The 15,081-nt window shown below is 44.9% G+C and overlaps 1 protein-coding gene across 1 annotated transcript in view; it reads left to right on the forward strand.

Annotated features, from left to right (window-relative positions):
* Positions 1-5,266, forward strand: part of TRAF3IP1 (TRAF3 interacting protein 1) — an 83,846-nt gene extending 78,580 nt beyond the window's left edge. Inside the window, exon 16 of the mRNA XM_064515476.1 lies at positions 5,099-5,266. Within this exon, the coding sequence (XP_064371546.1) occupies positions 5,099-5,123 (25 nt within the window). The 3' untranslated portion in view covers positions 5,124-5,266. The remainder of the gene's footprint in view (positions 1-5,098) is intronic.
* Positions 5,267-15,081: the final 9,815 nt, after the last annotated feature.

A 15,081-nucleotide genomic window follows, 5' to 3' on the forward strand; every position in this document is an offset into this window, starting at 1 on the left:
TGCGTGAGAGCAAAAGCTCGAACCTTGTCTTTGCTAGAAAAAAAAAGAAACGCAAGGTTGCCTTCTTCCTGAAGAAGCAGATTGTTTTCCTATGTGCTAATGAAATAAAAGAAGCTATTTTTACCTGGGAGGTCACAGAGCCCCCTCTCAACTTTGTCTTCAGTCCACGTGAGGCAGGATGGGTTGCTGAGGTTTTCTCACCAGCCTTTCCAAGCAGGGCCTGGTTCTGCCATCTTATTTTGACCCAGAGTGGCTGTTCTCATTCCAGGCCCAGGCAGAAGTAGCACAGCATCCACTGGACAAGTAACTGTCCCACCAGTGGAATTTCTCTTTGTGTCCCCAAGCCTGGCAAAAAGGCTTTCCGAGAAAGCATGAGCCTGTAGCATTCCTCTGAGGTCAGTATGAAACCTGCTGCAGAGAGATGTTCCATTCCCCATCTTTCCATTTCAGCTTTGGCCCTCACATCCCTTGGGGCTCTGGAGAGCTCCAGGCCATTTACTGATGCCTTGGCTCCAAGCTCAGCTTTTTCCTTCAAACCAATCCAACTGGAAAGCGTTTAGGAACTAAGAACTTTGCTGTCCTCCATTTCATCTGCTTGACACAGTATCTTCCATTCTCTTTGATTGTTAGGAGTTAATTAGGTAAGTCGATACTTTCTGGTCATAGCCATAACATCAGTACCTCCTATGGTGAAAATGCAGCCTTACAAGATGACTTCAGGTCCACCATCCAGTTTTTCTTTTCTAAGTAGGAGCAGATGAGACTTTTTTATGTGACACCACTCAGTTCAGCTGCTGATTTACATAGTTCCATCCTGGTTAGTCCAAAATCCAGATAAATTTAGATCAGACATAAGATCCTGCCAAAGTCTTGCAGATCAAAGCAAGAAGAGTAATGCCAAGGGAACACAGTCACATCCACTGCACTGGGATATTGGATTCTTCTCCAGTTCTGCAACAGATCTCTGTCATCTGGGGCCGGTCATCTCTCTTCCATCACTTCAATTCAAACGAGTAGCAGTTTACAGAACTGTATTTGTACATGCTGTAACACAATGGAGCTAGGTTTGGCAATAGTGCAAATAGAAATTAGTAAGAATAATAGAGTGGAATTAATAGTGGCTAATAATGACAAGTCTCCCCACGTGTTGGAGACTTGCATTTCTAACATGATAAGGTATGATAGTCTTTCTCCTCCTGTGTTCTTAGCCTACAGGGTATTCTGCAGGTTTCATAAGTGTATTTGACAGTGTGAAATGCCACTGAACATTTCATGGCATTGACAGATTCACTTCCGTGGAGTTAAAGAATGGTCCTTACAGACTAATGCACTCATGCACTATCTCAGCTGAACATTGAAAATAACCCATCACCTCAATGAGCAAGCAACCAGGATGGGTTTTCATGGCTGGTAAAGCTGATCCACCCTACCCTGCATATGGAGAAAGCTAATTTCTCTAATTTTTTTTTCCTATATCTAATAACCCAATCCTTTTCCTCTGTGATCTGGAACGATGTAATTTGCAAGGTGGACAAAAACCTCATAGCAGGAAGAGCTGAATGAATTCACTGTGAGCAGATCAAACCTACATGAAAGAACCCCTGCTACATGCAGTTCTCTTAGTTAAGTGGAGGAGAGAAAAAGGAAGAAGGGGGACATTCCTGACAAAGCTAACTTAAGCATGTAAGAATAACAATTAACATTGTTAAGTCCTCAAGATCAGGACTTGATGGTAGAAGATGAAACGATATATGCAGGCCCTGGAAATAAGGAGTTTAAGGGTGAAAAAGAAGCTGCGGGCTGGAGTTTCCAGCTCTCTACGTCACCTCCTGAGGGAAAAAATAAACTCTCAAGTCTGATCAAAACCCACTCTGGAGGATACACTGCTTGGGAACTAGTGCTTTGATGGCTGTGAAATGCATAAAAATTTTGTTCTTGTATCTGGGAAACTAAAGTCAAGCCTGTGCATGCAACACCAACATGTGCACGTAAATCAATGCCTGGAGTGTCCATTAATGTAAGGTGCCTCCTTTTGGGGAGCTGTGAAGGAGTCATCCTGCAGGCAAGATCAGTCAAAAGGGAGGAAGTCTAGTCCTGTCAAGATACGACTCGCAAATCCATTAGCAATTTCATTTCAGAAGAGATACTAGGATTTAATACAGCTGTCAGCATCATTCTTCAGGTCACACTGCTACATAAAAGAGAGTGTTAGAACCTGGGACTTAAACTAAACAGATTTCCTATAGGAAACACACACAGAATTACATTGCTTCTAAAGTTACTTTTATAGACATTTTCCCTGAGAAATATTTCTCCCTGGAAAAATAAATTCACAGGATGTAATTAAAACAGTTATATGTGTACACTGGAATGGCCCCCTTTAAGTGCTTCACCAAATGCACCACTAAATAAAGGAATGAAAGCCAGCTTTGTTTAAATCTATTAATAACAATATGTATTAATTATAAAATGAGACATTGCTCTGTTAGTTTATGGTTATGAAAATAGCCTTTAATAAGGCTGAGACTAGAGTATTCAGCTTTGCAGTTGTCTGCAATATTAAAAGGGCTTTGAAAATTGACCATAATCTATTACTTTTACTTGTCAAACCCTGACTTGATAAAGGCAGCGGGTATCAGATTCCATACCCCATGGCTTGTGTTAATAACCAGGTGCTGCTGACTGTATTTTTTCCTGCTTTTCTTGCCCTTTTCTTTGTTTTTAACTTTTGTTTAAAGAAAGAAACAACTGTATTGCATTAGAGTTTAACTTCCACGCTTTGAGGAGCAAAGCATAAGAGGTTTCTACTGCTTTATCTCTGCATCGAGCAGGGGGCACTGGCACTGCCAGATCTGCTCGGAGAAGTAGGCATCATACTTGCCCCTCACACACCCCAGGCCCTACCACCCCAGGCCAACAATGCATGGCAGATCTACTCACCTGGCTTTGCAAAGTGCCTGGGCTATAAGAAGCCTTTTCTGCCTGCAGAAGGGTCCTCAAGGGTGCAGGGATGGCATAGCCTGACACCAAGCAGGGGCAGGCTGTTTCCATGTGTGGATTCCTGCTTTTGGAGAAGCTTTGTGAAATACCAGGATGGGAAGGCAGCCTGCTTCATCAGTATTTATAGCCCAGCTAAAATGTTCTTAAGAGGCTATTCTGTCCTCCTTCCCACTTTTCGCACCAGAAGGATTATGTAACGTGATACTCCTGACCTGCGGAAGGGATGTTGGTGATATTAAAAGCAGGCTGAGATAGTCATACTTGTTAGGGATGCTTTTTGTGTCATGGCTTCTTGTTACGTCAGCTTCTGCAGCCCATGCAGGTTTGGGGCAGCCAGGCAGGGGGTAATTGCTCTGCTATGCGGAGGAGTGACTTGGAGAGCCTAAGAAAAGCATTTGCTGGGCTCTTCCAGGAGGAAATCAGCACCATGGCATAGGCACATCCCTGCCCACATCTCTTCTCTTCTCTTCTCTTCTACGTGCTCCTTACATAGTCCTTTTCTCGCTTTATACTGCATTATACTTGATTGGGTACCTTTTATTTTTCCTTCCATTAGTTTATTTTGCCTTTTATTGTTTCTTACTAGGGATACATGCCAAAAGCCAAAATTGCACCTTTATTCCAGAATAACAATACCTACAAAATGTTTCTTATTGCTGTTATTGCTATTGCTATATTGCTGTCTTGATCGCCAATAAAGCTTTTCCGTGTCCTTCAGTCACTACTTGGCTTGTTTTCTGTATCTCTCTCAAGTAGAGCATGGTGATGTTTCTAATGCATTTCTAGTTAAGGACCTCTTTTGGAGGGAACAGGTAAGAACTTAGGGTCATTTGTTAAAAGAAATGTTGCAGCACTACGAGCACTTGCGGAAGGAGAGATATTGTAAGAAGCATTATCAGAAAAGTCATTGTTATTTTTTTACTGGAAGCTGTTTTTTCATAGCTGAAACATTTTAAATAACCATGCTGGAGCCAGTTCCAATAGGAAAAAAAAAAGACAAAAGAAGCACAAAAGAGTGAACATGGGTTTGATGTGAAATACTTTAAAATAGAAACCACTTCCCTGGGAGGGATTGGAGTGGGGGGAAGGTGGTTAAACGTGTGGAGTAAAGAGTCAATTTTCATTTCTTAATTAGCTCTAAACCCTGTCACCCTGCCACTGTGAGTAAAAGCCAGGCCAGGGAATGCTGCCCGTGATTCGCTTCACAGCTGTTTAGCATCGCTGCATCTGAACGGGAAAAACAACTGGGGAAATGTTTTATGTTCACACTCCACCTCGGAGGTAGGCCAGTGTCCAGAGTGTACCATAAAATATGCAGGAATACTGCTGCTTGGGAACATGCTAATAATTCTTATACCCCCCCTCTTTCCAAAATGCACCTTTCTTCATTTAATTGTTTTAAAACCGCAGCATGTTCACATTACCCTCTACGGAAATCACATTTAAAAATGATTTTGTAGTTTCTTTTTTTAGTGTTAGGATTTGAGTAGGGGGGAGTTCTTGCTTTGTTTTCTTTCCCTAAATCCCCCTTGCCATAACTGCTGGGGGCTTCTTTTTCCCTTTTGTTCTCTTCGGGCTCAATTCAATAAATATACATCCGGCGCCTTCACAGCCATAGTCTGGCTAAATGAAATTGTGTTAGGCGCTTCCAAGAGAAGGATGTTTATTTTTCTCCACTGATTCAGTTAGACTGGTCCAGGGCTGGCGTGCCCAGAGACTCGATCTATAAAGAGACCCTTGTGACTGCAGCAGGGACAGCGTGTCAGCCTGTAAGTGCCTGCACTCACTCAACACTGGGATTCTCTTACTTCCAAGATGGGGTGCGTGCAGATGGCTGTATTTTCTATATACAATGCACAGAAAAAAAAGTTTACTAAGGGCACAGTGTTAAGACGGAAAAGTCAAACCCTTGCAAGACAGAGCTAGCTAGAACTGTCTGGAGAGCAGGCTTAATTTGTCTGTCTATATGTGAGCACCTTATGAAATGGTCTACTATTTTTGCATAATCCTGAGCTACAGTCTTGTGCTTGTTTTTCAGTTGTGGCATTTTCTAGCTTTCACCACAACTTACCGCCTTTACAATGTGCTTTCTCCACAGATGTCCAACACCATGGAGATCCTGATGCCTGTTGCTAGCTGGACACAGCGGCAAACTCAGTCTTCTTCAAAAGCACAGACACTAAAGGAAGACAGAGGCCTAGATGCTGCTGCTGGGGGACTTAATGAGCTTTTCATCACTAATAAAGGTTTTTGATTTTGTTGTTCAGTGCTGGTAAGACTGAATTCATCTCATCTGGGGCGGTAGTTCTCCTTTGAGTTGCTGAGAGCTGCACCCTCAGGCCTGGATTTGAATTGCCCAAAACATCTTGATGTTCCTACGTGACCACTTGGCCTGCTCAGAGCAAGGGCCAGGCTGTGTCATGGGCTCCATCTCACACGGACATTTCAGCTGCAGGTGTGATGCAAGTGTCACACCTGAGGTGTAATTTTTTCCAGGTCTATGGCACCAAACTTCCTTTCCTTTTGATGCCCAGCTGTGCAGGGTGTCTGTGGCAGAGGCAGGACTCCCTCCACATGAGTCCGTTAGGATAGCCTGGAGGCTGCCGGAGGGACACACTGGAAGAGCCGCCCCACATCAGCAAGGAAAGCCAGCAAACGTGCTAGACCTCTGTCTTGTCCAACTCCTCAGACCTCACAAATGGGCCTTGCAGAGGGCTGAGTCTGGCTCAGCTGCTGAGCAGTGCTGGCACTAGTAAACGCTCTGCAGTGCCCATAAAACGCCCACAGTCAGATGTCTCCTGAATCAGCACATCTGCCTGAGGTCTCCTTGGCAAAACTGAGACAGTTGCCTCTGGTGAAGCTCAGGTGTTGCAGGCTGCAAGTCAGAGCTTCAGCCAGCAAATAGTCCCTGCTTGACATCTCTGTGTGTCAGGAGACAAATGCTGGGACTTTTACATCCTTCCAATGAAGTGCAGTATGGATGAATTGATGCAGAATAGCCAGGTACATTCAAATGCCAGTGGTTCAAGGTGATTCCTGTTCCTTTTGGGACTGGCACTAAATGTTCATGGAATAAAACACGTTCCTTGCTTGGGAGACCTTCAATCAAAGCCACAAGGAGAAGGAAGTGTCACGCCGGCATAGCCAGGAATAAGCATTAGGAAATAATGAGACAGCTCCCTCCTGACCCTTTGCTTCTGACCCAAAATTGATAAAAAATATATTTAGTTCTTTCATTTTTGCCTTTCTGTTCACAATTTCAAAGCTTTCTCCCTAGTGATGAGGCTCACAACATATTTTTGGACGAAACCTGAGTGCCTTTTATATCATCTCTAGGTCTGCTTTCTGTGATATGAGGGTTAGCAAATCTCCATCTTCCCATTCAGAGCAGGGATGGTGGCTCAGAGAGCACCAGGAACCTGCCAGAGATGGCAAGGCGAGAGGCCAGAGTATGAACGCAGATCCTGTGAGTGGCAGTCCACTTTGTTGCTATTTTTGGTGCCCACAGCTTCTTGCAGCCCTGCTTTGAGGTCTTGCTGCTTTGAGTTAGATTTTCTTTCTGCTTTGCCTCTAGTGGAAACATCTGATGGTTATAATTAAATGGAAGTTGCTCCTTTCAGATTAGATTATCATCCTTTTTGGTCTGCAAAACCCAGTTGAGTATTTCCATTACAGCTGCCTCTTTATCATTCAGCTGATGATGGAGATGTAATGCTAAAGGATGGAAAGGATGTCCATCAATCAACAAATAGCTATTGCCCATTGGATAACCTGATGTTAGCTCTCTGATGGGTACACCTCAGTCTACAGGAGATTCCGGCCCAGAAAAAGAGAGGATGAAATCAAATGACTAACTGAAACTTGGAACAAAGTTTCTGGTCCAGACTATCATTGTTTTACATTTTAAAAACAGGAAAGGTTTTCAAGTAAGACTTGTCTCTTCTGCATTACCATTCTCCTTGCGATACAGAAATCCTCTGTGTACCCAAGGGTCTAACTAACCTTTCCTTTGCTAGCGAGAGATCCTACAGCCTTAAACTCTGCATGGGTGGTGCCAGTCTTGGAGGTGGTGTGGTGTGCTCTGACAAGGTGCACTTCTCCTGTCAGCTGAAAGGTGAGTGCAATTCTTCCGCCATCTAATGAGGATGGGGTAGAGCAGTGTTTGAATGGGTTTCCACATGCAGCCAGTTTGCTGCATTCACTGATTTTGCTCGCTGTTCAGACACACCAAGCAAGCACTGGCCCCTAACCTGTAGCAGTTGTGTTTGAGGGTTGTTTTCCCAGCAAACTAGCTCTCCCTTCAGTTGTGTCACACGCTGTAGACACAGCCAAACCACGCCAGGAGGGAAATCTCATTTGAAAGCACTGGAGATGTCTTGCATGTGACCTTTTGTCCTAAACACTCACAGGCATTTTTAATGTCTTCAGCAATGGTACTAACAAAGCAGAGGACAAACATTCCTGTATTATCCAGCAAATTGTGTCATCATCTCTTTTTTCTCTATTTGGAGATTAATTTTGGTCCCAGTATGGCCAGCATCTTCTCTAAGCCTAAATGAAATACCTATTTTAAAAACTGTTCCTGAAAGTGCAACCAGTTGTTCTGGTTTATTGAAGGAGATGTATGAAATAAGGAAGAATTTTGTTCGTGAGATCGATACAGGGATAACATGCACTTGGTGAAAAGAATCAGATCTGCGGGTCCAAAGTGTGAGGGAAAAACACCAGAGGCTGAACATCAGGCACTTGGTAGAGCCGGACTTCCTATCCCACATCATCTCTGCTTATTGCTTTATACTCAGAAACAATAATCCCTGCTGCCAGATATTTCTCACTGATGAATGCTGTTCCCTTCCCTATTTCCATGCAGATAAGCTTTGTATAACTGATATGTTTTCTCCTGATTGTTTAATAGTCAGGAGACTTTTCTTAATGTTCCTCCTGGTACTCATGCTATAACTGCAAAAGTTTCCAGGAACTTCAGCCATTTGGTTCGCTCTTCAGTGCAGTGACTTCAGTACTTTTTGACAATGAGACCAAATGCAAAAGAGACCAACCAACCAAGGGAAAGGTGCGGTAGGCCTTTGCAGTCCACAGAGGCTGAGTCTGGCTGTATGTGGGACTGCTAGTGAGCAGCAGTGGTGGTGGCATTTTGTGTGATGCAGGCACCAGCTCGTGGATGAGCCCCCACTAGTGGTACCAAGAGCACTGGAGAAAACGGTGCCGAGTCTCAGCTGTACGTGGGAGATCAGCCATGACAATGAAACTTGCCATAACCCTTTGCTTGGTGGACACTGCCTGTCTTTTCTCCACAAGAGATGAAGCCCAGCCCTGAGAAAAAGGTAACAGCATCCCACGGCACCCAGAGGCTGAAGAAGGCTTTGCTCAGGGTGGGTGTTTCTTAGCAGAACTATGAAGTGAGCAGTGTCTGGAGTCAGAAGAAGAATGGGGACAGGGAAGGCTGCAAAATGTTTTGCCTAGTTTATGTTGGAAACAAACTGTTTTCCTCCCCAGCTCTTGTAGCTCCTTTTCTTTTTGTTGCCTTTACTTTTCCTCAAGATATTTCTTCTGACATTTCCACACAAGTTGTGAATGAAGCTGTTCAAAGGGAGAAAAAGAGGAAGGAAAAAAAAAGATCTATTTTATTTCCCCATCAAAATATGAGTACTTACTGGAGAGAAAAAAATGAAAAGAGTCCCTTTTGTCTGAAAATCCCCTGGTGGGAGTGGGGAAGGTTTAACTGAAATGTTCCCGCGTGACTCATTTCTGGGCAGCTCTTCTCTGTCAATGGAAACTTGTCCACAGCAGATTTTATGTTATTTTCTAACCTGCCTGGAAGGAGGTGTTTCGTTTGTTGACTGAGGTAAAGGAGGCACCTGCTTCTCCTTTGATATTCCCACATCTGCCCTCAGAGGAAGGCTCCGGATTGCAATTCCTCCCGGAAAAGGGTGATAAAAGCCCTGTTAATGTTTCCCTCCCCTGTCTGCCATTGCTGGGGTTGTCTCTGATGGTGCCTGTAGCTGTTGCCAAAAATGGCCCAGTCACAGTAATGTGCCCTGGAGAGTAAATACTCGCAAGCACAATTGCTTTGTGAGCAGGGGCCAGTCTCCCCAAGTGGCTAGGGGGCCCATGGCTGAGGTATGGGCTGCATCCTTTCTCACACGCTGAACATGGTCAGCCCCTCTCCTTTGTACCTCTCTGCCCACAATGTGACAGCAGCTCTGCTCAGCATCTCAGGAGGTGCAAAGCAGGCCCTGGTCATACGGCGAATGCAAAAAAGATGAAGAACAGACTGGCTGAAGTGCCCAGACAGAGTCTGCTTTTCATCTGAAGCTCACTCCTTCCACAATTGGGAAGGGAGAATGTCTTTAGACATTTGGGTAGAGCCTGTCCTGCAGCTAGCAGGAGCAGCCAAATGATAGTCGTGGCCTTCAGGATGGATGCTACTGATGGCCATTGCATGGACAATACCAAGGGGCAACCCATTGCATCCATTCTTGGTGAAGTTTTGCACCGAAGCAGAGAGCTGGGAACACCCAGCTACTGGGAGTGTTGGTGAAGGATGGACTCATTCAATCCCTTGCCAATGATGTATTTCATGCTTTGAGCTAGGGTCCCCTGAGGAGTTACTGCAGGACAGTATTGGGCTGCCAAAGAAGGATTTCCACAGCCAGAGCCTTTCACGCTCTTAACAAAAGTAAGCACTGGGAGAAGCATGCTGAGAAAAATGCATGATACTATGCTCTTCCTGGACTGTTCCCATAATTTTACTGGGATAAATGAAAGGAGCATGTAGGAAAATGATTGCCCTGTTTCCTCATAGACAGGCACCCTCCAGTCAAGACAAAAAATACTGAACTGAAAGCATCCAAAGATCATCAGATTCATTTGATGCACAACCCTCTGGGCAAAACCAATGTAAAATTTCTCCTTTTTTTGGCCATTTTGCCCTAATGGTGTAGCTGCATAGTGAAGCCAGTAGAAACAGTCATTCGGGACTGGGGTCCCCTGTGCAAGTGGGATGCTCATGAGCTGCCATATCTGCGCTACTGATTTTGTCTGTGTTTATCTTCGTGATTCTTCTTTTGATTTTAACTCTGCTTCTTCACTTGCCTGACTGATTGCTGGGAGCAGCACTATACAGCAGAGTTACCATTCCTGTCTTTCTATGTCTCATTTTGTGCTGTGCTGAAGATGACAGATGGGTGGGATTTTCTGGTCTCTGCCTTTCTGTGATGTTACGCTGTAACTGCCACTCAGGGTTCTCCACTTTCTCATGTTCAGGATGGAAGGAGCAAAATCCTGGATGCCTGATGGAATGACTTACATCAAAGTACAACTGATGCATCAGTCCTGCCTCTTTTCCCTGAAGACAGTCATGTTAAGGCATGTCAAGACTTATTTGCAGCATTATTAACTTTCTGCACTCCCATAAATTCATTCCAGGAGCTTATTGGACCCAAAGTAACCTATTTGTTGCCTTCTTTGTGATTATAGCCCAAATCCCAATGACAATCCCAGATGCTCAGCTTAAGTCCTCCTCCCATCTCTCCTTCCTGTTTTAGCTTCTTGTTAATGTACATCTTCATGTCTACTTTAGAAAATATATAAATTCTGCAGAGAACTGTTGAACTGTGCTAAAGATGGAGGGGGTGGGAGATTTTTTTTTCCACTTTCCCCAAAGATGCATTTATCACCGGGGCAACTTAACTTTAGAGTTCACTAAAAATTCAGACTGTTGGCATGGATCCAGGAAGAGAGAAGCTTTATAGACTGAGCTAAGCGTGAATTACTGTTACGGCTATGGCATTTCTTTCTTTCTTCTCTTTCCTTCTTTCTTTCTTTCTTTCTTTCTTTAAAGAACAGTTTGAGTGTTAGTCTGCCACTGAAGCAGATGATAGAATTGCCAAATATTTCATAAAGCAGCTTTCTTCTGCTGCTTGAAAGGTCTGTGAGGAACCTTCAGGGATTTAAAAGGTGGTACCTCTGGAAAGGGTGTTGGAGGTGGTGGTGGTGAGGCTAACCACTCATTTTAGAGCCAGGTATAAATAATTATCCTTTAAAATCACAGAACTTAGTGCCCAGTTTGGCTGCAAGACTTTCAAGAAGTTCTTGTTAATCCAGAAATAAGAGTGAGGAGGTACATTTCTCTTCTCATCCTTGCAGGATGCAGTCTGGCAGTAAATGTAACCATTGGCTTAATTCCAAGAAATAAAAGAGGTGGGATAATAGGAGTTCACTCCTGCCCCCTCTCTTCTCCTCTAACCTAGGCATGCTCAGGGCAGACAGACCTTTTGGGTCCATGGAGGGGGATTTCACAGCCCTGAAACTAGAAACTCTTGTTTGCAATCACCGCAGTGACAAAGTGAAGAAAGAAGGGTCAAACCACAAGTTTTTAGCAAGTCCACACTCCACTGGAAGGCACTTGTCCAGGTCCCATGGGGAAAGGATGATCAAGCTTTGCCCAAACTGATGGACCACTCTTCTCTGATCAGAGGGCTGTGTTACAGGAATCCAGCACCCTGTTGTCAGGAGCAGGATGAAGCCACTGTGGAGAATGAGGCACAAGGCTGGGAGAGGACGGCAAGCTGGAGAAAATGTCTGCTTAGAGGTGGCAGCTGCAAATGTCAGCGAATGTGGAGGAGCAGTCGAGCTGCCTGCCCATGGATAAAGGCTGCTTTAGAGAATCAGAGGACGTTTTCTTTGAATGTTTTGCTTTTCTTTTTCATTGCTTCAGTGTTAGGAGCTGGAGAAAAGGTCTTGTCTAATAAGCGAGACAGTGTATGCTGGCTGTGTTGGATTACTGGGTATTTTTAGATATTGGAAGCTCTCCCTGAGACTCACAGGCCCCAGGTCCTGGGTGGATCAGTTTTCAAGTGGGGTGGGATCAGTCCAGCAGTGCAAAAGGCCACCCACAGACGACAAACTACTAGCTACTGAGGGAAGAGAGGGCAGGTGAACTCCCCTGCCCTGGCTGCATGTCTCTTCTGGTGATGGGCCTGGCCAGGTTTCTAGAAATAATACCCCATATGCTCCAAGAAAGTGAATCAGCAGAGCCTGATTTCAGTGGAGCTCTGCTGCCTTATGTCAGTGGAGGATCTATCCCAGTATATCCCAAACAAGCAGTGCGTGCTTACTTTTCCTCCTTACCTTATCTTTTGCAGTCTTTAGAAATAGTCTATGGACCTCAGATGGGACAGCTTGAAAACTGATGCTCCAGTACGCCCTGATGGTGACTTGCATAATAGTCGGAAGTCCTACGCTCTGCTCCTGCCTCTGCCACTGTGATCTTCCCCTTCAAGTTGCTGACTGCCCTGGCAACTCCTGGCTATGATCTGGGGGCAGGAGCTCGCTGCATTCATGCTGACTTCTGGAGCTGGCCCGTCATGGGAATGTCACTCATAGTATATATGTGGGAGCTCATTTTTGGAGGAGATTTTTTTGGGGGTGGGGTGTGGGGGGGAGATATCCGCACTGTCTAAGCCAATCATGCAAGAAGATCCTTTTCACGTGTAACTGAAGTGAAGCTGTTCTGTCAGCAGGAGTGGCTTCCCCAGAGCAGGAGGCATTGGCTCGCCATGCTACAGAGTTGGGTTAATCATGTTGCTTTACTTCAGCACTGTTACAGGAAGCACTGGCTAACTGCTGTTAGGATCTTAGGCTAATTCAGGCTCCAGAGGACCTCAGGAGGTCATCTTGTTAAACCTCCTGATGAGATAGGCTGGAACAGTGTCCAGCACTGTCCACAGACTATGCATTCGCCTTGTAACAGATAGATATGATATGATATGGCTGGTGAGTTACACTGGACTTAAACGTATTTCTGAAAACATTGAAAAGGCATTTCCTAAGCCCAGGCCAGATACTAACCTGTTTGCAAACTCACACTTTTCCATTGCACTCATTTAGAATGATATGGATTTACATTATCTTGTATTTCTCCCAGGGATTTCTCATGGACACCCATAACTTCCCAATGCTGAGACAGCAATCACAGTTGTTCCCTTTCTCCCGCATCTGTACGAGAACTGGTTATGTCAGTTTGGAATCGGTTGGTTTTCATGCACATTTAAGAAAAGAAAAAAAAAAAAAAAAAGCATAGTCCAAAAGATAAAGGTTTACTATAGAGTGTAATGGGATTTGATGCATTAAAAACTTTCTGCCTTTCATTGCAGCATGTCTGTAATTGTATAAAAATATATAAATATATATATGTGTGTCTGCCTGTGAGTGTATGAGGAGAGAGTGGTTAAACAGGAGGCCTTTATTACAAGTACAAATAAATGAACCTGGCATCACAAGTGATCCGGACACTTGAGTTCCACCTTCATCTGTCTTGTTTACCAGCCACTTTGTTCCTCACTTGGGCTTTACTTTGTCCCCAAGGACAACCAACGCATTGCAAGTAAACACTGTTGCGTCCTCTGCTCCCCTTTCTTTACTGTCCACACATTACCCATGGGAGAAGAGCGAGGAGTCAGCTCTGACTGAAACACAGTGAGTAAACAGATCCATTTTAACAGAAAAGTTGTGCTGAGCAGGAGTGGCCTGTTGCTAAGAGCTTTGAAAACTGGTATTGTGTTCTTGCTGGGAAGGCACCACAGTGCAAAGGTTTCTGTCCCTTGCAGTAACTATCCCCTTGTGCTCATTGGCATTACAGCTTTTGGTCCAGGGCCATGTGTACAATAACCCATGCACTAAGGCAGCTTTTAAGTGGGCTGCTCTTTTCCTCTGGATGAGACATCATTGCCAATCAGCAGTCCAACATGATGCTTTGCAGTTGGGGGAGCTAATTAAATCTAGTCCCACTAAATCTGCAGTGACAGCAAACAGTGCAATAGCTAGAAAGCTATTCTGGTCTGTGTTATGCTGCTATCAGGCATGGCAGCAGGGAACCTAGGTGTTAGATCCCAGATGGATTTAGCCTCTGTCTGTTTTGCTTGAACCTCAGTTTCAAAATGGACTAAGCGGAGCCTACGTCCATTGCCAACCCCAGTCAGGTTGCCTTCCAGACACTGCCATAAAGCCCAGTGCAGAGAGCTGCTTTCCCCACAAGGGAGCAAGTATGGACTGTGTCACACAGAGCCAGAGCCTCTCTGGCTAGAGGTAGGCACAGATCAGGGTTAGAAATGTGGGAAGGAACATGCTGCTCATGCAGGAGCTTACTGGAGGGCTGTGGGTCTGCTCCATCATCTCAGAGAATGAGGGCTGCTTGCAAATTCAGCAAAGGCATTGCTCAAAGAGTGGCTTGCCCTGGAGTAGGCTGACCTCAAAAAGCCCTACCTGACCCCATCCTGATCCTACAGTCTTCCAGAAATGTGGGGGAGCACAGGCAGTCAAAGCTGAGGAGCTCCACCTAGCCATGTTCTCTGGTTTCCAGATCTGGTCCCTTTGACTCAAAGAGGGCCAAACAGACATTGAATCAGATTTCCAGATCAGCAGCCAATTCATTCCAGGGGCTGTTCCTTGGCCTCAGGTCTGAGTTGTCTAACGGCGTAAGGATTGCAGCAGGGGGAGGTGGGCAGTGCTAGCCAGCACTGGTGGCTTCTGAAAATCCTATTGATTTCTTTCCCCTTTTGATCTTTGACTGGGCAAGGCAAAAGGGTTTGATTTGCAGATTGCACATCTCTCCTCTGAATCACTCAAGCCCAAATTATAACAGTTACAGGAGACCATATCTGCAGCCAGCGTCTGCTGTCTGTGGACTGATATCCTGCCATGGAACAGCAGGAGTGGAGCTACAGGAAAGCTAGATGGATTACCACCATTCCCCTTTGGCACTGGGTATTCAAACGTGCACGCAGAAGTAAGGGTGTGTTTCAAACTGGGAGGGTGGCTCTGTGCCAGGACGCCAACACAAGGAACTGATACGACGGCTTGCCTGTTAGGATTGCCCTGAGAAGAGATTATATTCAATGTGATACACTTTGCTTAGGCCCAAGGGCATTTTGTACATGCAAGCATCTTTCTGCACGCTTGCACCTCCATTTGTGTTTTTTACATCCAAAGTGTTTTGCCTGCATGGTCACCTAACAAGTTCTCTGCTCATTTTTGAGGGTGCTGCTTAGGGTGCTGTATTTG

Source organism: Dromaius novaehollandiae, chromosome 7 (genome assembly GCF_036370855.1).
Source record: "Dromaius novaehollandiae isolate bDroNov1 chromosome 7, bDroNov1.hap1, whole genome shotgun sequence".
NCBI classification, from domain to species: domain Eukaryota; kingdom Metazoa; phylum Chordata; class Aves; order Casuariiformes; family Dromaiidae; genus Dromaius; species Dromaius novaehollandiae.